Source organism: Crassostrea angulata, chromosome 3 (assembly GCF_025612915.1).
Source record: "Crassostrea angulata isolate pt1a10 chromosome 3, ASM2561291v2, whole genome shotgun sequence".
Lineage (NCBI taxonomy): Eukaryota > Metazoa > Mollusca > Bivalvia > Ostreida > Ostreidae > Magallana > Magallana angulata.
The window spans coordinates 23,809,204-23,831,579 of record NC_069113.1 but is presented as its reverse complement, the minus strand read 5'-3'; the positions used below and the strand labels follow the sequence as shown (position 1 = coordinate 23,831,579).

The window sequence follows — 22,376 nt, the reverse complement described above, 5'->3', positions numbered from 1 at the left end:
TCTAAGGCGAGAAGCCCATACGCAGCCGTGCCAAATGGAACAAATACAGAACTTTGCCTCGAGTAGTGTATTGGCACGAGGTCGTCGCGGAAATCGTCGAGGAGGTCAAGTGAGACAGCCCGTTCCTCCGACACAAGCGACTCCTCCAACACCTGCGGCTCCGACGACACCAGCGACACAGGCGTCAACTGAAGCAGGCCAGGGAATGTCACGGAGCGGGATGATTCCTCACAACATGCCGCCCATAGTTAACCCCACCCCTGACGCACCAAGTGCGTTGTCGTCACATGTTCCCATGAATCAAGGTACAGAATATTATTTGGAAAATAATATTGACATGCCAAACCCTTTTAACAGTGTTACTTCTATACTGGGATCCCATGTATAAAGTAAGACATAACCATGACCAAAACTGATTCTGTCGTTTTGTATAAAGTTGCAATCTGCGCAATCTGTGCTGTTTCTATGTTTATTGTTTTCATTAATATTTTTTAATTTTTTGTAGCTTGTCGGTGAAATGAAAACAGTTTTACATGTTATATAACATAAAAGTAACAATATTCAAGGCCTTTCCGTCATTTTCAAGCAATTAAAGGACTCTCAAAATAAGAAAATTAACGGAAAGTAAACTGCATACACGGTATGGCCCAGTAGTTTTACATTGTATGATGTGTCTCTCAAAAGTTTCCATTTTTGACTCGTCCACTATAACGGTGCGTAAAAAGTTTATGAATGAGGCATTCTGGCGCGAAGTCCTGTTTACCCTTTCGTATTGATGAAATTTCCGTTGGTTAGAATGGATTCTTCCGTGGGGGTCGGGATGGGTATAAAAACCAATTTAATCGTTCAAAGTACTACTATGTACATGTATCAGATCAAATGTTTTAGAAACGGTTTAAAAATCCAGGATATAGTCATTTTTAATCGGTTGACGTGTGAGCATGTATATCTAATGACGTCATCATGTAGGTGAGAGAGGTGTTTGAGCTCCGACCTCTGCTAAAAAATATTCTGTTTTGAGTGATATCTAGTGATTTATACGAAGAATATGTGATCAATCGTTGTTGTTAGTTTCATATACAGCATACTAGCATTCTATATTGTGAAATTCCTATTTACTTTCTGTGAATCTTGTGTAACTGTCCACTCGGCACGACCCAGGGTGTCGGCCATTGTGAACTCCATCTCACCATATAAAGTTTTGTTTTGCTTTGTTGTGTTCTCCTTGACAATACTGACATAAACTATGTCAAATAATAAACAAATGTCTTACAAACCACTGTCATCTGCAGTATCCGTAGAAGAAGAAATAAATTCACACAAAAGATTGAGAGAGGACAGTAGTCTCGTTCTCCCTAGTGATCTAAGTACATATGTAAGTTAAGCGATATCCTCGGCTCACTGTCCTCTGCATGCTCTGATGAGAATTCAAAAAAGCAAGCAAAGCCTTGATACTTCAAACAGATAACTTTAAAACAGCTCTCGCTCGTATATTGGTCTACGTTCGAAAATTCAGGAACTATAAACTAGAAATGGAGCAATACTCCAGAGGAAATTTTTAAAAAATTTCCGGAATTCCCAGAGAAAAAAAATGAAAACACCGATTCGCTTCTGCTGAATGTATTTCACAACATTATGTTCAAACAAAAGCAAGACAAAATAGCAATGAGAGCATCTCCCGATCTCATCGAGTAGGAAAACCAATCTCTGGTCGCGGTCCACGTGATAATATTGTCAAATACGTCAGTTATCGAGAGTGGGGAGAGAGAGAGAGTGGGGAAGACGAGAGAGAGAGAGCGAGAGAGAGAAAGAGAGAGAGTGGGGTGGGTGAGAGAAAATTATGGAGAGAGAGAGAGAGCGAGAGAGAGAGAGATAGGTGGGTGAGAGAGATTAGAGAGAGAGAGAGGGTGGGGTGAGTGCGAGAGATTAGAGAGAGAGAGAGAGAGCACAGGGGACGAAGCTGATGTAAATCACACGTGCACTACGTGTACCAACGTTGAAAAGTAGGATGGCCGCATTAAAGTATGTTACCCTACCCTAGTTGAACATTCTTAATATCGTTTATGTATTCCTCTATTTTAATTATTATATTTAGAATTAGAAAATTTGAAATCTCTCCCTCTATCTCTCTTAACTTAAATTAAACATTTTATTACTGTTATAAATGAGACAATATGACATTTATATGTAGGTAAGAACATGTACGACAGACGTTAATTTAATTAAAACACTTGATATCGCTAGCATACAGGTTTTCAGATCCTTGATTAGTGAATTTAGATATTAAATCTCGAATTTTACTAGTATTTTACTGTTTATGTCGATCGGAAGTACGTCACAATATGAGTGTTCAATACCACCTTGGAAAAACTTAAACGTACATTATAGGGTGCACAAACCTTTATTATGGGCAGTAAAGATGTACAAAGAAATGGAACTTATGAACCTCTGAAAAAAATAAATAAACGGAAACTGAAAATTATAGGAATTCAATCAAGGTCTAAGGGGCAAAACGTTGTCAAAACTTGCTCAATCGTACCACAAACCAAACTTGACCTAGATATTTGTATGGTAAATCTTAATACCAAGTATTATATTTTTCAATAAGTGTAACCTCTTCGAAGAGAGTGAACGGAAAATGCTGATGGACAGACCGACCGACAGGTTAATAGCAGCAAAGCAATATACACTGAATTGGAATAATGGAAAACGGTAAAAATACTGACAAACGGCAATAAAGACTATAGCCCCCCCCCCCTCCCCCAAGTCTATATTACCAACCTGATCGACTAAGCTCCCCCTACTTTTTGGTAAAGTTAGACATAACCATGACCAAAACTGATTCTGTCGTTTAGTATAAAGTTGCAATCTTTGCTGTTTTACTTGCATGTAATTTCATATTACATTGGCAAACGTGCTTCCTTATATGAACCTATGGAATAGCGAAAACGTTGAATCCTGTGAACTTTTTAATAACGTCACAATAATTACGCTTTTTTAAAATGACGCTTGATAAAAAATGTACAAGAGAAAAAACCAATGAGATTTTTTTTTTCGGTAAGGTCAATCGTGTCTCATTTCTTGAAAAGAACGTAAAACGTTTGTGATTTTTTTAAATTGTACAGCGACTTGTTGATTGATTAATCCGACAAATCAACCGATTAATTTAAAAGGACAAACGCTTGCCTTTCCGGTGATTTGTTTTTAGGGATTACAGAACTTCAAACATCACAGTAACTGTTAGCAAGGCATAACTGTTAGCAAGGCACAACAGTATACAACAGTCAGCATAATAATAACAAGAGTGTTGTGTTGTACAAATGCCATGCCTCAAAAATTTTCAGGGTTTGATATATAGTGCACATGCCTCCAGCTTTGTAATCCTTGATTACACATGTATGTTTGAATCACAATTTGCCCCAGCTACCCAAATAGTTTATCTTCAAGGGGGAAACAAGTTATTTGTGGATTATATTTTATTTTTCAACATTCTATAGGTCCTGGACAATGATATGAAAAATAAAATAAACGCATTTACAAATAAAACAATGAAGATTTATTCATGAAAAAAATATTAAAACTTAACAAATGGAATTTTTATGCAAGGACCGAATGCTTTCATCATCATGGCCTCCATTAGTTTTAGTTCATCGGAACCCGAAAATTTTCTTAATGTGACTTTTGGATGTGGGCTTTGTGGTCTCTCTGTGTTAAAAAAAATTTACAAATACATGTAATAACAATGCAACTAAAATAAATGCAATCAAAATAATTTTAAATATATTATTTCAAAAACTAATATTGATATTAACCTTCAGCAGTGGTTGGGGTTGATCTCCGTAGGAAAGGCTGCCTGACGGTCCATCTTTCATTTCATAAGTGACTCTGGGTGTAATCTCGAACCTTAAAGAGGAAGAATCACTTGATGAGTACACACAAGTACTTTTTATTAAATGTACAGTATAACAAGGTCGTAACACAGCACCAGGGACGATTTCTTGGAAATTTTAACTAGCTTATTGCAATGATTTAACATATTTGAAGTATCAATGTATCTGTTTAAACATATAATGTATACAATAACGCTTATAACGCAGTAATATCGCCTATCTTTGGGACTTCGTTATAACCGTGTATGTATGTAATACAGACTTGTACCTTTGGGACGGTCTTGAACGTTTCTACACTGTTCAGGAATAACTTCCTTGGAATAAAGTGCGTATCTTCTTCGACAGCTCTCTCACGATGATAGCTCTGGACTAAAAAAAAACCAACACATTTATTTTTTTACACGTGAATGCAAGACTGAAGATTTCAAGTAAATAAAATGCCGCGACATTAAAATTATGTAAGATTTTCAAGTTTCTTCTACAGACAGTCAAAATACCAAGTCAGTTATGTTTTTAATATACAAAGTATGACAACTTACCATCAATTCAGTTTGGAGCATTTTTAGTCTTCTCCTTATTTCTTCTTTCCTTTTTGTTTCCATCTAAATATAAGGATCAAATAATATATGAAGTCTATATGTAAATTCAATTAGATCAAATATTCCCGTACCCATAAGTATTTTTCACTTACAAGCAACTCTTCTTCAACGATTTTCTTGATTTGGCGCATCTTTGTTTTTTCCTTTACCCTTTCCTGCAAAAAAAATGCACTTTGAATATTTACGAGATTGTTTTCTATAACGAAATGAAATGAATCAAGAAGTTACAGTTTCAATGATATTGATTGGTTGACAGTAAGACTCACCATCAGTTCTTCTTAAAGATTTTTTTAGAACTAAATGGCGGTCTTGAAGTTCCTTCTAAAAACAAAACTAAAATTGTGAATTTAATGAATTTATTCTACTAAAATTTATAGACATAGTGATATGTTGGATACCGTTTTTAATGCACAAAAGGGGAATTTTTGATAGATAATCGTACCATCATTTTCCCTGCCATTTGTGGACATCTTCTAGTCCTTATATTTCTCTAAAATAAAAGGTAAGGTATCAGAATATCATTATATGCAATTTTAAACAAGATAAATATTAGTTATAAAGTTTAGATAATTTCTTAAAATATTACGTGTTTTTTACCACTTGGTAAACTAGAACTGAGAACACAATCTGATTTCTCTTCTCTATGTCCTGTAAATAATGAACGACGATCGTCATTTCTTTATTTCTTGAAATAAAGATAATGTAAAATCATACATATTACGTATTTGATTAAGATAGTTACCCGGGTATCCAATGTGGCGTTCCATTTGATTTGGTTAACGTTCTGCAAAATAATAATTAAGAACAACTTGTTGAATAATTTCCCAACTTTATACATTTTTGATGACAAGTTCGAGTCTTAATTGTGAATTTGTTACAACGCGATTCGAACGTGTAAACGTTCAACATTATAGGAAGAAATGCTGTAATAAATAGACCGGTACATGTACACATAATGAATACCTCAGGCTTGAATGAATAATTCAATTATGCAAATCACCAAACCAATTTAAGGAGGAATGCAAGAATACACTGATAATGCTAGGAATTTTTTAGCAATCAGTTTATGCAACTTTCGTTTTATGCATGTATTAACATACATGTATACCGTTATGCTAAATCAGTTTTCTGACTCACGAGCAGTTCCACTTGCATGACATCATAAAATGGCATTTTTTAGCTAATTACCGATAGTTCTTCATGGACACTTTTCATTTTCTGATTGTTTTCGCTGATAATTTTCTAAGAATAAAAAAGAGACAAGGAATTACATAGGTATCATAAATTCATAGTACATGTACTATGTTCTCTAATAATTCAAAGAACGAAAGAAAGGAAATGAAACAATAATCAATCAAGCAATCAATCAGTTAATAATTGAATCAACAAATCAAATAATAAAACATACCATTCATTTAACAGCCATCACGGGACTTCTGTAGCTTGGAAGAATTCTTTTCTGTAAAATGTTTTAGAATGAGTTACCTATAAAATTATACCAGAGAACAGGACAAATTCACTCTCAACCGCGCAGACTTTTGTAATACTTTGAAGTAAATCGATACTTAATAAATTTACCAGTAGTTCTGCTTCGATCTTTGCCATGATCATTGTCCGTTGATCACCACCCCCTGTGATAAATTACGTGAAATGAGAGATCCCGTGTTTAGGCATCATTACAGGACGAGGTAATTGATTTACATGTCAATATTACATGACATTTCATCCCACAAAAATACATTAAAAAAACAACTTTTACAATCAACATCTTAATAAATAATAATACCTCTTGTTGTCTCTCCATCTTTTTCTCTGTCATATATAAGTTGTCGACAAGAACTTCATTGCGAAGGTTCTCCTTAATATTGAAAAATAGTAAACATTTTTTAAAATTTAAGCATTTCAGACGTGTTTTCGGACCATAGAAAAAAAATGATCGGCGGCTTTGTATGAAGTATCAATTCATTTATTTGAATCTAATTAAGGCAACCAAAAAATAAAAAAGAGCTAATTAAATATATTCTATGTTTGATTAAAAACATGTAGTACATGTAACATACGAGATATTGATACACTCTTAGTTTCCTCTTGATCTCTGACAGTTTATCCATTCTTTCTCTCTGTTAAAGAATTAAAAAAAAATCTAATCGTTTTCTTATGTAATATAAATTGTAATATTTATGCAGATTTTCACTGCTACTTGTATATGTTTTGCAAGAACATATTGATATACATTATTTTCCCATTATTACCAATTTAAAAGCTTTCAACAAATCCTGACCATTACAAAATATCTCCTAAAATTTATTGCGTGAATAAGTATGCACAAAGGCCAGTACATGTACATATATATACATCAAAGCAACAAAACCATTAGATTTACCTGTTGACGCAAATTGTCATCTCCGATACAGATCTCCATTTTGATAATCTACAAGAGAAGGACAAGTTAGTGAGCTAATTTGAATAAACGTAGAGAAATATTCTTTGTTTTCAACAAGCATTGATAACATGCCTTGCAATCACTCCTTTCCCTCTGCCTAGTTTTCACTGTTTATAACAACGATTGTTACGTCATGGGTTTTGTTGCGTCAAATACGTCATGACGTCGATGTAATGTTTCTTGCAGCATTTAGAAAAATTAACGGTCGGTCATTCCGGGAAAAAAATTAGAGTTTGAGGAACTTGATTATGTTACATTATTTCTCAGTACCAGGTAATAATTGATATTGATATGTATATTACGATTTTTAGATAATTACATCACATTTTTTGTATCATATCCTGTATTAGCCTGAGTTTGTTGTACATGTATACAAGCCCGGGAGCCGTAAGGCCGAAGAATGTAAGCATTAAAACACGAGTTAAATCCACCCCCCCCCCCCCTGCACACACGAACACTTTATGGGGACCCCCCCCCCCCCATGAATTAGCATTTTCAGGATTTTGGAAAGTGTTTCTTTTTTTTCATTTTACTTGGTAATATTTTTGGATGAGCCCCCCCCCCCCCGTTTCAAATTGCAGTGGCGTAGCTAGTGACGAAATATTTGTATGCAGGGGATCTGGGGGGTGGAGGGGTGCACCCTCATTAGATGAGCACAATTTCAATTATTACGATGGCAATAATTCTAGTCTATAGTATTAGTTTAAATATATCAATATATCAGCCATGCATGATATTGTAATTGTACATACCAAAAAAAAGATCTATTAGATATAGGGTCAGTCAGCGTTTATTCTTTCGGGGGGCGTTCCCTATTTTGTTTTTTCTATCTTTTGTCCAAATAGAACTAAATATATTGGAACAAAGAATGAAAGTAATCTAATCAATAAAGAAGTTAAAAAAACACACACACCGCACACCACACACAAACACAAACACACACACCAAAGATTCAAGAAAGTGAACTGGAACTATAAAGGGTGTCTATGACAATTAAAAAATTAAAATAGTTGCAGAATTTCTCAAGACATTTGATAATGGCATTTGTCTCATAAGAGAATTAAAATTTACGGTTACCATCTTCTAGGTATATAACTCAAAATTATGTGGAGTACCCCCCCCCCCCCCCCATCTGTTGATTGCAATCATTTATGCTTTCAACGAAAAAGCAGTGGACTCGTTCGTGGATCGGGGAAATGTATAAAATTTACATTGTAAAATTACCAAAAATATGTCTCAGACCCCCTGGAAAACACAGTTATCCTTTGGACCCCCCTGGAAAAAATTCTGTATCCGCCCGTAGGCATAGTGGTTTTTTTTTCCAGTTTTACAATAATTTATCTACAAATCTATATGTGGCATGCTTGCCTTTATTAAGATCTATCTGAATAAGCCGCATGAAACTGGTGGTAAGCACTTTACCACTGTGTTTTGTCTAAAAGCGAAACTGAATGCAATTCACGGAAGGCTTGGGGGTGGGGGGGGGGGGGGTGGTTGGTTGGTTGGTTACTTAGCGGAAATTGAAAATACCTTGTGAATACCTTGTGAAATTACACTATACGGTAGTGAACTTCGAAACAAGCGTGTTAAAAGCTCGGGTTGCTTTGCAATAAAATATTATTGTTTAAATCAATGAGATTCATAAAACTTTGCAAGCACGTGCTTACAGTGCTTCAATGTAGCTACGTCACTGAATTGACAGTTGGTATTGAAAAAAATGCTAGATATTTTCAGCAACTAGCATGTCAATTGAAGTTTGATTTAAAAGTTATAGGATTTGAAAAATCTAATTTAAAAAAAAGGAATGAAAATGATGGTTCACAAGGCTGCGCGTTATGTACAGTAAATGGTATGAAAAAAATGTACTTGACACACAACTTCAAAATCATTTCGGATTACCTCTTTTGTTTCCTACCTAAAATTATAGTGACATAACCTCTATTTAAAGGCCAATCGAATCTTCTCGGGTATTTCCGGAAGGCCCGAGAGCTGCAATTGATTAAAAGGCCAGGATAGCGGGATTGGTTTGTTAGGACTGTTGATAAACCGAAAGTTGATTTTTTGCACATTAATTATTTTGTTCGAGAGTGATTTTCTTTTACTTTGGAAGTTATGTTCCTAATGTGAGGTAATACTTTAACCTAGACTAGTATATTCAGACGAATTTATGTAAAATGAAAGTTGTGATGATAATGATCCATGGCACTGGCAGTCAGACATTCAACTGTTCAAGCATACTTGTGTGATATCAAATTTAATAATTGTATACATAAATATGGTGTTTAAAAAATATAAAGGCCTCTTTTTGACAATAGTTCAAGATTGATTATAACGATTTTATTAGCAAAGTTTTTAACATGACCTGACGTGTATGCACCTGATTGCGCATGTATAAGTTGTAACCTTTGTCCCACTGACACCGTGCTATATATCTTGTTAAAGGTATCTGGCGTGTTCTATGTAAAGTACAAGTACAGACATATATGATCCTGTGAACGGAGTTTTCAATATAATTATGTTAGGAATCACGGACCCATGAATGACATAGTATCAATACAACAAACGTAATTTGTAAACAGTCTGTGACATATTAAGACATACAATGTTCAATTCAATGTAATGCAGGTATCCTAGCAAAGTAAAGTAATAAACCGGAATTATCTCCCTTACATCATAAATTGCATATCATAAACGCTGTATTAAATATCTCTTTGAAAATATAAAATAATCCGGCCTTTCTTGAATTGCTTTATTAAAGACTTATACCACGCATTAATTGAGATTAAATGTTAAGCTTTAAGATATTTTGCTGACAGCAAAAACATTTTATGAAAAACACATCCCAAAGACATATCAAATAAATAGTAGTCTTCATAGATTATTTATTTGATAGTTTTTATCTCTTATTTTGGATTTTTTTCTTTGAGAATAAATTGTTTCATTGAATAATCAAATAGTCTATCCGTATTTCGGGCCACCTTAAATACTTATAGTATTTAAGTATTCAACAAGTATTTAACAAGTATACAATGGTTTGTTACTAATCTGCCGAAAATATCATATGGCGGCGCTGTAGGATAATTTATGTTACAGTAAAACCTCAATCAAGTCGGTCGACACACGGTATAGGTTTTAGACTTTTTTGTAGACTTTGCATGAACTAAAATATAATTTAAATGAGTTTGAGATGTATTAATACGGTTTGATTTCAACTGTTCGATGATGGTCTTACAATTCAAAATCATACATAGTGAACAATGAAAAAAGAGATGTAAAGGATCAACACAAATATAAAGAAATTATTCAATTATCGAACAGCTATTAGATAAGTCATGCCATATTAGTAACATGTACATAAAATGTTTATAGGAGTAAGGAATAAGTGTCAGCCAACATACACAAGAGTCAATTTAAGAGTAACTGTACTATCCATCTTTGATCGTACCTCAGCTGATATTGATAAAAAAGCTCTGCGGAATTTAGAAATTTAAACAAAGTTGTCGAAAAGCTTAACATAATGTCTGAAGAAGTACAGGCACGTCGCTACAGTAAATGTACCCAATTATTACAAAAAGTCCGAAAAAATAAATTTCACAGAATCTCTTCTGTTACAAAATGGTAGAATCGTACACCGTCAAGATTATTTGAGAAATAAAGTACGAGTTTTCGTTAATGTTGCAGAATAACCTCCAAGGTAGAGAAATGTTGTTTTGAAATATAAAAGCCTAGGCGTTAGCCGATGCTTTTATATTTCAAACAACATTTCGGGACCCAGGAGGTTATCCCGCAACATTCACGATAACAAGAACTACTAACATCCCAGTATTTCTACAGAACCCAATGGTTTTTTTTAGTAATGTTAACATGTGTATAGATCAAAGGAATCACATGCAGACGACAGAATTTTTCTTTGGATTTTTAACACTCTTTACTTATTTATAAAATATCTTCGAATCATGTTCCTAATATTTTAAGGGCAATTTAATACGATTATTACTACTACACATTCTATATTTTATGTAAAAACACGCAGTGAAAATGTGCTAGGGAGGTCCTAGGAACAGCCGCATTGATCTCTTAAAAATAAACATTTGAGGCAGTACACATCGTTTTGACTGGAACTAACACGTGAAATTGACTAAGTTTTAAAATTTTTTACGGTTTGAAGTTGTACTTTCAAGGTTAGTGCGAGACATATAGGTATTTCTGATTTGATAATTAACTGATGACGTTCGTGGTATATTGGAGAATAATGTCCGCGGCATCTCTTTGATCTCGGCATTAACTGTAGTAGAAATGTGTAAAAGATACATGTATATTAATATTTGTTATGAATGCAATGGTCTTTGGATTCCTAAACGATAGTTGATAAAAGTCCTTAAGTCATGTATATAATTATCAGCCCAGGTAATGACTCATTTGTAAAATTAAACTATATATGACCCGCAGCACTGTTAAAGCTATCAGCGGATTTAAACGTTCATAAAACGATACATCTATTATTACAAAATACTTATGTAAAGTAGATTTCATTGAAGCAGCAACACCTTTTAATAGACTCAATAACATCCAAATGATCGAAATGATCTGTTACGTGTGTGCCCTTGTAAAAAGCGGATTTAGATAGGCTTCCCGGTGTCAAACACTCGAACTTGCACATTAAACACTCTAGAAAAGTAATAATACACGCTCTAAAAATAATTAAGGTCTGTTTTCGTACTGTTTCTTATTACGGTCTTCCGTCTTCAGCGGAAGACCTTACTGTTTTTCTACGCGTTCTCATTCTTCTATATTATTATTTTTCTTCTTGGTAGTCACCCTTAATTTCTCAGCCATTTCTCAATCGATTTTAATGATTTTTACAGGGATGATGTCTTAGGTGAATATCTCTTTGCATCCTACTTCCTGTTCGAAAATTCACTTCCGCTTCTGATTTACCTGCCTTTTTCATGTATTTTGGAACATGATATTGTGCACGCATCTCCTCAAAAACTGTTATAGTTAGGGACTTGAAATTTATATGCAAGATAGAGTGGTTATGGTAGATTTGCTTGCTTGTTTTAGATTTGACCAGAAGTCATCATTCTTGAAACTCGCCTGGAACTGAAAATGTTGATGTTAAATTTTTTTGACAATTTTTACGAAATTTGAGATTTGATCACGAATATCTTTCTTCTAACCAATATTTTGCTAACACATGTAGAGCATCAAAAATTTATCAATAAAAGATCTCCAACTGACACCAAGCAAAAGGGGCTGACCCCTCATATTAGGGGCCAAGAGGGGTCTAAAGTCTTTTATCTATATCTCTTTGATGAAAAATATTTTGTAATGCATTATAGAAGCAAAAATGTTTATCTTTCAGTTATCTACCTATATTTGTTAAAAGTTTTCTGATATGTTACATAATTTGGATTTTAAAGGGGCTAGAAGTCCAATATTTTGATCATTTATTTCTTAAAAAGGAGAAATATTTTGACATGCATTATAGAAGAGAAGATACTCAGAATAATATTCGTAATAATATTTAACCACCAAAGTTTCGTTTAATGGTCCTTATAAGGAGATAAAGGGTCGGCCCCTAAAACAATCTCTCCCAAATATCTCAAAAACAGTAACGGAAACGCCCCAAATTCAAAGAGAAAATCGGGAATTATTTCGCGTCAGCCATGTTTTGATGTGAACCTTCGATGAAATATAGACTGGCATTGCATGTCTGATATGTGCGATATATATTTCCTACGATAGAGACAGGGGATCAGTCTACGATGAAATACTGTTATGACACCTATAAAGGCTGTGTGTTCGAATCTCGCCGGAGCCAAGATTTGTTCTTTCTCTCTATTCCCTTCTCTCCATTTTTGTTTTTGATTTTCTAACTAAAATATTCAACATAAAGGGGTTGTTGGACTGAAGTACAAGTTGAAAAACACTCTTTCATTAAGATTTAGACAAAACAGTCTTTTATTATTAAGGTCTTCCGTCTTCAGCGTTCTTACTGTCTTTCTACGCGTTCTCATTCTTCTATATTATTAAGGTCTTCCGATTCCTACGAAAAACCTTATTGTTATTGCTTTGTTTCTTTTTCCATATTCTTCGATATTATTATTTTTTTTTCTTACAAATTTTGTGCACGCAAGATCTCGAAAACTACTCAATTAATTTTTATGAAACTTTTCGATCTAATAGATGATGATGTGAACCGTATTGCAATTTTTTTATTGATGATGTCACTTTAGGTTTTGAGATACAGTCGTTTTATCGATTTTCAGAGAGGTATTGTGTCGGCAGTACTCCTCTTTAACTATAGCAGATATACACTTGAAATTTTCAGTGATGGTGGACGGAAGATTCAAATTGTGCATGAAGGTTTAAAATCATTTCGATCACAAATAGCGCCGATGCTGGCCTGGACCCGAAAATTGAGTTTAAACAAATATCATAACTGTTTCTGGTTTTTTTTTTGTTTATCTTCTCTGAAAAATATTTTGTTAAAACATATAATGTATAAAATGTTTATATTTACAAGACCTTTTATTTGATATCAAGACAAAGGGGCTGGCCCCTTAAATTAGGGGACCAAAGGGCTCTCAAGTCTTTCATCTATAGCCCCTTTACTGAGATATATTTTGTGAAAGATTATAAAAGCAAACATGTTTATCTTACAGTTATGTATCCAAGCAGTGTAATGATTTTATAATGTGTTATGTAATTAAGGGTTTTAAGGGGTGAACAATCCAAAACTTTGATCACCGATATCTCAGAAAGGAAAAATATTTTGAAATGCAGTAGAGAAGAAAAGATACTCAAAATGATCTACTAACAATATGGATTCCTCAAAATTTCGTTAAACGACCCCTATATGGAGATAAGGGATCGGCCCCTAAAACGCTCTTTCTGAGATATCTCAAAAATGGTAACAAATTTCTATACACTTAATGAACAAAATATCTTTAAAAGTAAATGACTTTTTATTTGATACGAGGAAAAAGAGGTTGGCCCCTCGAATTTGAGGTCTAAATGTTTTCAACTAAAGCTCTTACATCTAAAACAAAATAGTATCTGGTTCTTAGAATGTATACCCTTTTCTTATATTTTAAATCACGTTTACCCGTTAAATAACAAAACCAAGGTCGCACAGGTATTTCAAGTTTTAAAACACACGGAAGACCTCCTCGTTGCTTGCAACGAGATCGTGTCTAGTTAAGGTCTTCCGTTTCCAACGGAAGACCTTATAGTGATTGTTAGGTTTTTTCTTTCTTTCTTTCTTATTATTATTATTATTATTTTTTTCCCCTTTTTCTCCCGTGAATTTCTCAGAGATGTCTTGATGGATTTTTATAAAATTTTCAGGAATGACAGAAAATAAAAAGATCTAGAGGATTTTAATTAAAAATATTCTAAATTCACTTCCGGTCGTCCGTTTCCTGTCCCGCGACAAAAAGCTTGTCACCTCGAGATCTAAAAAACGGTAAAGACTTAAACATTCAAACTTTGTGGGATGATAAACCTATAGCTGTAGATGTGTTTAAACACTTTTGTTTTGTTCGTCATAACTTCCGGTCGTCACCGGAAGCACTTAAAAAATAATTTTTTTTACGCATCAAATTTTTTGTCAATAGAATAAATATATAAGAATAAATCTATACATAGGAAATCTCTGCGATGTAATATCAACAAAAAATTTCTACTTCCGGTGAGATATCTCAATTATCTCAGGTAGCTTTTTAAAACACATTTTGTAACTGCGAGATCTCAGAAACTATAAGCGATCAAGACACGAAACTTTCATGGATGATAGACATTTGATTGAAGGTGTGTTTAACCGGTTTCATTTTGTCTTTCGTCACTTCCGGTCTATACCGGAAGAGTTAAAAAAATTGAGCTGTTTATCAGTTTAACTGTTTTCCTTTGATATATTTTAGTTAGATAAATGAAAAATAATGTACAAAAGGCAAGTATACAAGAAATATTGAATACAATTTACATTGAACACTTCCGTTTGGCCGTTTCCTGTCCCGAGACCAAAAACCTGATTTCGACGAGATCTCAAAAACAGTAAAGACTTGAACAACCAAACTTTGTGGGATGATAGACCTATGTATGTACATGTTTTTAAACTATTTTGTTGTGTTCGGCGTAACTTCCGGTCGTCACCGGAAGCACTACAAAAATTACGTTTTTTCTTTATTTATTTCTTTTACATGGAATGAATATATCAGTATACAATCTTAGATGTGTCATCTTTATAATGTTAAATTTTCAAATAAGTGTTACTTCCGGTGAGATATCTCAAATATCTCTATGTAGCTTTTCTTTTTACAAATTTGATGCCCGCAAGATTTTTGTCACTGTAAGTGTTTGAGACACAAAGCTTTCATGAATGATAGACATTTGATTGATGATATGTTTAGCAGGTTTTATTTGATCAACTGTCACTTCCGGTTTTCACCGGAAGAATTCAAATAAATCATATTTTTAACAAGTTTAACTAAATTTCTTGGGTGTTTCATGTAGCCTGATAAACAGTGATGTACGCTAAGCATATGTACGAAAAATACCAGCTTTTTTTTTAATTAATCACTTCCGTTCGTTCCGTTTCCCGTGTCCAGACAAAAACTATTGTTTCAAAGAGATTTCAGACTTGGCAGAAATGTTAACAACCAAACTTTGAGGAAAGATTGACTGATGATTGTACAAATTTTTGTTTAGTTCGGCATTACTTCCGGTCGTCACAGAGAGTACTTCAAAAATTGATTTCTTTTTCAATTTTGTTGTTTTACATGGAAGTAACGTCTGGATATATCATTCACAATAATTTTCATATCAACTATTTTCTCTATGTGAGAGAAGCAATGTCTACGGTTTAATTGATTCATGTATATCAAAACGGAAGACCTTTTTGTTGCTTTTGCAACAAGAGTCTAGTTATTATTATTTTTTTCCCAAAATGTTGTGCACGCGATATCTCGAAAACTATTCGGCCGATTTCGACCATTTTTTCACAGATGATTGCCAGTGGTCATAATTCTAGAAGTGTTTTGAAATTTTGAAATCGGCACTTCCGGTTCCGATTTACGGCCGATTTTGTCAGTTTTTACGACCCATTTTGTGCAGAAATAAACTCAGAGACTATCAGAGATTGGAATATGAAATTTTCAGGATAGGTAGACCATAAATTAAAGTTGTGCACAATGTTGTTTTTTTTAGCGCCAGTGGCGCCATTTCTATGAGCTCGCCTAGGCTCGAAAATTGGGTACGAATTTCGAATCAAATTTTTCATACGTTTTGATCTGTATCTTTATGAGTTGATATTTTGTTTAAACATATATAACAAAAGTGGTAGATAATCAAAAGTCCTTTCCAACAAAATCACGAAATAGGGGCTGGCCCCTTAAATTAGGGGCCAAGACACTCATAAACTCTATTACAAATAACTTCAAAACGATAAAGATTTTGTAATGCATTACAGAAGCAAAGTTGTTGACCGTAACAATATCTATCAGGCAAGATCGTTGCTACGCCCATTTATTGCGTAATTAGAGATTATTAGGGGCCAAAGTACTAAAACTTTGACACAATTTATCTAGAAAAATACACATATTTTGTTAAGCATTGTTGAAGAGAAAATGCTTGCATTGATGACTTTAATCGATTCCATTAATCAAAACACCAATGGCTGTCCCCATTAAGGATCTAGAGGGCTGGCCCCTAAAATATTCAAACATTTGTATCTAAAAAATGAACAACAATTCTAGATAAGTGTAAGAACAAAAAATGTTAGTATTCGTGAAACCGTTCAAATGAACTCAAGAAAATAGGACTGGCCCCTTAAATTAGGGGCCAAGATACTCGTAAAGTCTATTACAAATAACTTAAAAACGATAAAGATTTTGTAATGCATTATAGAAACAAAGTTGTTGGTCGTAACAATATCACTTTGTAAAACGAATTTCTAAACCAATTAATAACGTAATTAGGGATTTTAGGGGACTAAAATCTTAAACCTTAAATGTGCTGTATGTGAAAAAGCAAAACTCTTTGTTAAACATTTCAAGGGATATTGACAATCGTATGCATTATCTGAAAGGGAGTGGTTGAGGGGGAAATTTGAAATTTCATTTATATTTAAATCGTATCGTTTAAAATTGAACGGAAGACCTACTCGTTACTCGTAACGAGATCGTATCTAGTTACATGCCGAATCAGAACAGGAATAGTAGATAGGATTTAATGGAATAATAATTGTTTTGTGATTAATATGCTCCGTTTATTTATAAAATGTATTTTCTCATTTTAAAAAAAATTGATTGATCCGCCTCTCTCTACACATAATATGCGTCAAAATTAACAAGTAACTCGATCAGTCTGTTGTTTATATTTATCGTCGTTGGACTTATTTGACTACTAAGTCCCATGCATAGGTAATTTTTAATGTAGTGTAATGTTCTCGTACCAATAACAATCGGAAATTACTTTATTTATTAGCATTTTTGATGACTTCTTGTTTTGTGTGATGTCATAGTTAACATTTCCCGTACTTTCTGGTCGGTGCGACCGCAAATTAAACCTTAACAGTGCTGCATATAGATTATGATTTCTGAAAACAATTTTCACAGGGTCCACTAAGTCTTCCGTGATGGCATCAAGAGATGAGGCCCAGCATGTGGTGGAATGTGTCCTGTGTCAGCAACCAGTCTCGTTTTTCTGCAGACGATGCGGGGTCAATCTCTGTGACCCCTGTGTCCTCATACATCTGCGCGTGAAATCTAAGAACGGCCATGATATTGTAGATTACACCAGCAAGGATGATGACGACACATGCCACTGTGATTCCCATCCCCAAAACGATTGTTCTGCATACTGCAAAACTTGCGAAACTCCAATATGCATGCTTTGCGTTACTATTAAACACAAATCGCACGAAATATCCGAGCTGTCCGATAAAATCGAGGAACTTTTAAAAGTGATTGCTACGGAAAATGATCGACTTCAGTCATTCAAACATGAATTAGAGAGAATTTTGGAACATACGACGAAGCTGTTGTCTTCGATATCCTCGATTTATCAACTGAGGAAAGACGAAGTTACAGCGCGGGGAGAAGAGTGGCACAAACAGATTGAGGAGATCGTGAAAAAACTTCACCAGGAACTGGATGGCATGCAAAAGGAGCACGAAACTGTACTAAAGAAACAAAAGGAAAAATTTGAAGAAATGGTTTGGAAAGTGAATGAAATAAATGGAAAAACAAGAAAATTACAGAAATCAAAGAATGTCAAAGAAATGCAGAGTTTTGTACCAGTGATTCAGAAACAGGAGAGTTTAAGTGATGTCTCCAAGTATTCGTTTCCGAAATTATATGAATATAAAATAGATGAATATTTGGAAAATAAATTAAAAGAAAATGAGTTATCGGGTAGAATACTATCAGAGATACCAACAGTTTCTACTGTTATAGACACTGGGTTCACTGCTGATGAAACGAAAACCCGTTTGTTTGACATGGCCGTTACCGACGATAACAAAGTGTGGATGGGAGGAGCGAGCAGTGAACTGAAGTTGTTTGATCTCCAGGGAAACCTCCACCATACCGTCAGCATTACTACCTACGGCATTTACTTATGTATGTACAACAAACAAGTAGTGTACAGTGGAACTAAAGCCCTGAGAATGATATCTGACACCGACACTGTGGTGACGATGTTCACTACCGGGGACTGGGATACATACGGCGTCACAAGCGCCGCGTCCGGAGATCTACTGGTCTGTCTCCGTAAAGACGATCAGTCCAAAGTCGTCCGATACAGCAGTACCGGTACCGTGCTCCAGGAAATCCAGTACGACTCACAGTGTCAACCTCTGTACAAAAAGACGGCTTACATCACTGAGAATGTCAACGGGGACATCATTGTAACTGACTGGGAGAAAAACGCAGTCATTGCTGTCGATAGATTAGGCGTATTCCGGTACTCGTACTCAGGGAAGGACACTAAATTCGACGTTTGTTCAGTCGCCACCGATTCTGTCGGTCATGTCGTCGTTACAGATTATAAGGGTGTCAAGATTCACATGTTGAACAGAGACGGACGATTCCTGAGGTACATCATTCCTGAAGGAGGAATAAATAAACCGCACGCCGTGTGTATCCTTGGTGACGGTGAGATGATGGTGGGAGAGTGTCTGACCGGAATCGCCAAGAAAATCAAATACCTAGAAGAATGAGGATTCATCAGTTTTAATCAATGTCAAAATCGAAATGTGTTGGTTACTTATGAACAAATAGAGACAAATCGTTTATTGTTTTAAAGTGGCTCTGAAATAAACCACGATATAATCACCTGACTGAAGTACCTACTGTCTGTACGCGGTAAATCTATTACATTGTATTGTGTGATTCAATATTCCTATTTCTATGTTAGCATTTTTTTCATTTTCTGCATGCACATTTTGTTAACAACAACCCAATTTGAGTCTGTAAAAATCCGCATTTATTAAGGTCTTTCGCTTCCGAGCGGAAGAGCTTACTATTATTCTGAAAAATTTTCAGATTACTTATTATTTTTTTCTTCTAGACGCCAACTTTGATCCTTAATATCTCACTCGTTTGTTCATTGATTGTTTTGAAATTGTCAGGTCTGATCATATGCCACGCGATGTTGTCGTTTCATATAGATGAAAATCCCCATCCGGTTTTGAATTATTTCCCTATTTTTGTAAAATTTAACGACTTCATTTGTCGGATGGGTTTAGCTTTAATGATGACCGGCAGTCTCCAAGATGGGCTGGTTTGGAAGCTGATATATTGAAATAGTGCAAGACAAATTTCATTACGGGCCGCCAGAAGGCGGTCCCGTTATTTGATATACATTTGTTACTGCGTTTCTGCGGGATAGTTTTGAAATTCTTTTTTATATAGACTAAATATTATGCTTATTTTTATGAATTAAAAGTAAATTTGCATGTAGAAAAATGTTTCATGCCTTTTAAAAATATTACATATTTTTTTTGTATTTACTCGTAAATGTAAAGTGGGTCATAGACTGTCGTGTTAAGCGTGATTTTACAGAGACTATAATCTATTCGGAAATTTTTGGAGTTTTTCATTGTATCAGGATCGGTATGCAGGACATTCTAAAGACCTGAAATACAAAAGACATGAATGACATGAAATTTTATATAAATCATTAAATGATATATTTGAATTTCTTTGTTCTGCGTCAAATAAGTTTGAAATACATAATCTCCAAGAAAATAATATATGATGATTTGAACTTTGTATTAGAATAATGTACAAATCAGTGTGTTTTCCATTTATGATTTATATAATAGTGTTGTGCATGTACTATGCCTAAATAGTAGTCAGGGTTTGATACACAGTGCACGAGCCGGAGGTGAGTGCACTATGTATCAAACCCTGACTACTATTTAGGCAAAGTACATGCACAACACAACACTATAATTGTTATTATTATGCCGACTGTTGAATATACTGACGTACTTTGCTATAAGTAGCTGTGAAGTTCGAGTGTTGACAATTAAGTCCCTAAAAATAATCACCGGAAAAGCAAGCGTTTGTTTTGTTTTTTTCAAAGTAATCAATTAATTTGATTGTTTATTTAAGACAGTAAAATAAAAAGTCAACAAAGGTTTATGTTCTTTTCAAGAAATGAGAGACGTTTGGCCTTACCGAGAAAACTCGAAATGTTTAGCAGACGAAATCTCATTTAATTTTTTTTCTTGTACATTCTTTATCAAGCGTCATTTAAAAAAGTGTTTTTGTGATTCTCATGTAGAATTTCTTTAATTTCTTTAAAAAATGTTCAATCAATTTGTTCAAAAGTTTATAAGAAACTTTAACTTTAAAATTACCGTCAATAATGAAGTGTTTTTGGGAAAATGAATAATTTTAATTGCTTGATGTCAGTGGTATATATATATATATATATATATATATATATATATATATATATATATATATATATATATATATATATATATATATATATACCATTTATTATAATAACTGCTAATTTAGCGTAGCGGTAACGCGTTTGGCTTCAAACTGGAATGATTTTAGCGTCTTGAGTTCGAATCCCGCTGTCGGCGCTTGAAAGATTTTCGTTGAAAACATTTGCCGTGCTCTATTTCGGCATAGTATGCTTACGCTATATGAATCCTTTGATACTATGCGAAAATAGATGAGTTTCGAATATATAGACAAACTGACAGAAGGCATAATAATACTTCATACTATGGCAATGGTCATACAATTACCGTTTGAAATGCTTACAGTAACGAACTTGATTCTTAATAATAATACAATAAAACTCGTACGAATTCTCCGATATAAGCGAAGTTTTTTTTGAATCCCCGGTAAAATTCTTAACAAACCTTTGCAATATTTTACGGTTATAACGAATTCGGATTTAACGAATTTACGGATATAGCGAACTGATTTTGAGTCCCATAGAAGTTAATAATATCGAAATTTAACACTTTTAAATAACGAATTTCTTTCAGATTGATAAAGTTTGCACTACTATTTAACATAATACTTTGAATAAATTTATTTTCATGTAAATTTTTTGACTCACAAACCGATCATTATAGGTATCAAAGTAAAATATTTTTATTATACGCCTCAATTTATAAAAATTATAGTCTGGTGAAAGAAAACATGTATATGGTGAATTCGCAATTATTATTATTACGAATTCGCTGTAGAGATATATCGAATTACGGATAGAACGAAGTAAATTAATTGGTCCCTAGGACTTCGCTATAACCGAGATTTTAAATTACTGAAGTAAAATGTTCAACTTCAAAACGTACGCGTGTTGCTGAAAAATATATTAAAATTTACAATCAAACTAAGTTCAACAAACTCGGTGTTTTTTTCTTCTTTGTGGTGTGTTTTTTTAACATTAACAACTAATGATGATTCATACAACAATTAAATTTTTTGTGGCCCATTTGACGCTTGCGTTAATATTTTTTCTTTTTTGTTATTTAAATGCAAGTGAAAGGAGTGGTATAGGTGTTGAAACATACAAATGTTAGAAAAATGCAAAAAACTAAATAAAAAAAATCACGTACATGTATTTTTTCGGTTTTAGTTTTCTATCTGATAAATAATTGTTTTTCAAACGTTGTGGTTCTTACCAAGGCCTTTCTTTCGGTATACAGAAAAAGGGACCGTCCTCTATAACCAGGGAGCTAGAGACTTCAAAAGTTTTTTGTCAATAACTTGTAAAGGAATAACAATTTCTAATGCATTCTTGAAGCAAAGTTGTAAAGAAATTAATTTCGATTCCATCCGAAGTATTGAATTTGATGTTGGTGTAAAATATAGGCAGTATTTGCAGAAACAATTTTTGCCAGTTCGGTCCATTTTCGTGATGGCGTTCACGTTTAAGAAGATATGAAAGGGATTCTTGTTATGC

At 34.0% G+C, this 22,376-nt stretch overlaps 2 protein-coding genes across 2 annotated transcripts; one reads left to right on the top strand and one right to left on the bottom strand.

Annotated features, from left to right (window-relative positions):
* Positions 1-3,873: 3,873 nt before the first annotated feature.
* LOC128176800 (uncharacterized) lies at positions 3,874-6,911 on the bottom strand. The gene is given in 15 exon segments (XM_052843348.1): positions 3,874-3,903; positions 4,159-4,254; positions 4,430-4,492; positions 4,582-4,644; positions 4,756-4,773; positions 4,775-4,810; positions 4,932-4,979; positions 5,087-5,137; positions 5,232-5,273; positions 5,678-5,731; positions 5,910-5,948; positions 6,068-6,122; positions 6,268-6,347; positions 6,550-6,609; positions 6,873-6,911. Coding segments are annotated over 15 exon segments (774 nt in total).
* Positions 6,912-8,921: 2,010 nt separating this feature from the next.
* LOC128175022 (E3 ubiquitin-protein ligase Trim36-like) lies at positions 8,922-20,112 on the top strand. The gene is made up of 2 exons (XM_052840397.1): positions 8,922-9,060; positions 17,552-20,112. Exon 2 carries the CDS (start codon positions 17,572-17,574, stop codon positions 19,153-19,155), a length of 1,584 nt encoding a protein of 527 aa, XP_052696357.1. The 5' UTR covers positions 8,922-9,060; positions 17,552-17,571; the 3' UTR covers positions 19,156-20,112.
* The last annotated feature ends 2,264 nt before the right edge of the window (positions 20,113-22,376 follow it).

What these genes read in the sequence shown, in the direction of transcription:
- LOC128175022 (XM_052840397.1), top strand. Translation starts at nt 17,572, where the DNA reads ATGGCATCAAGAGATGAGGCCCAGCATGTGGTGGAATGTGTCCTGTGT.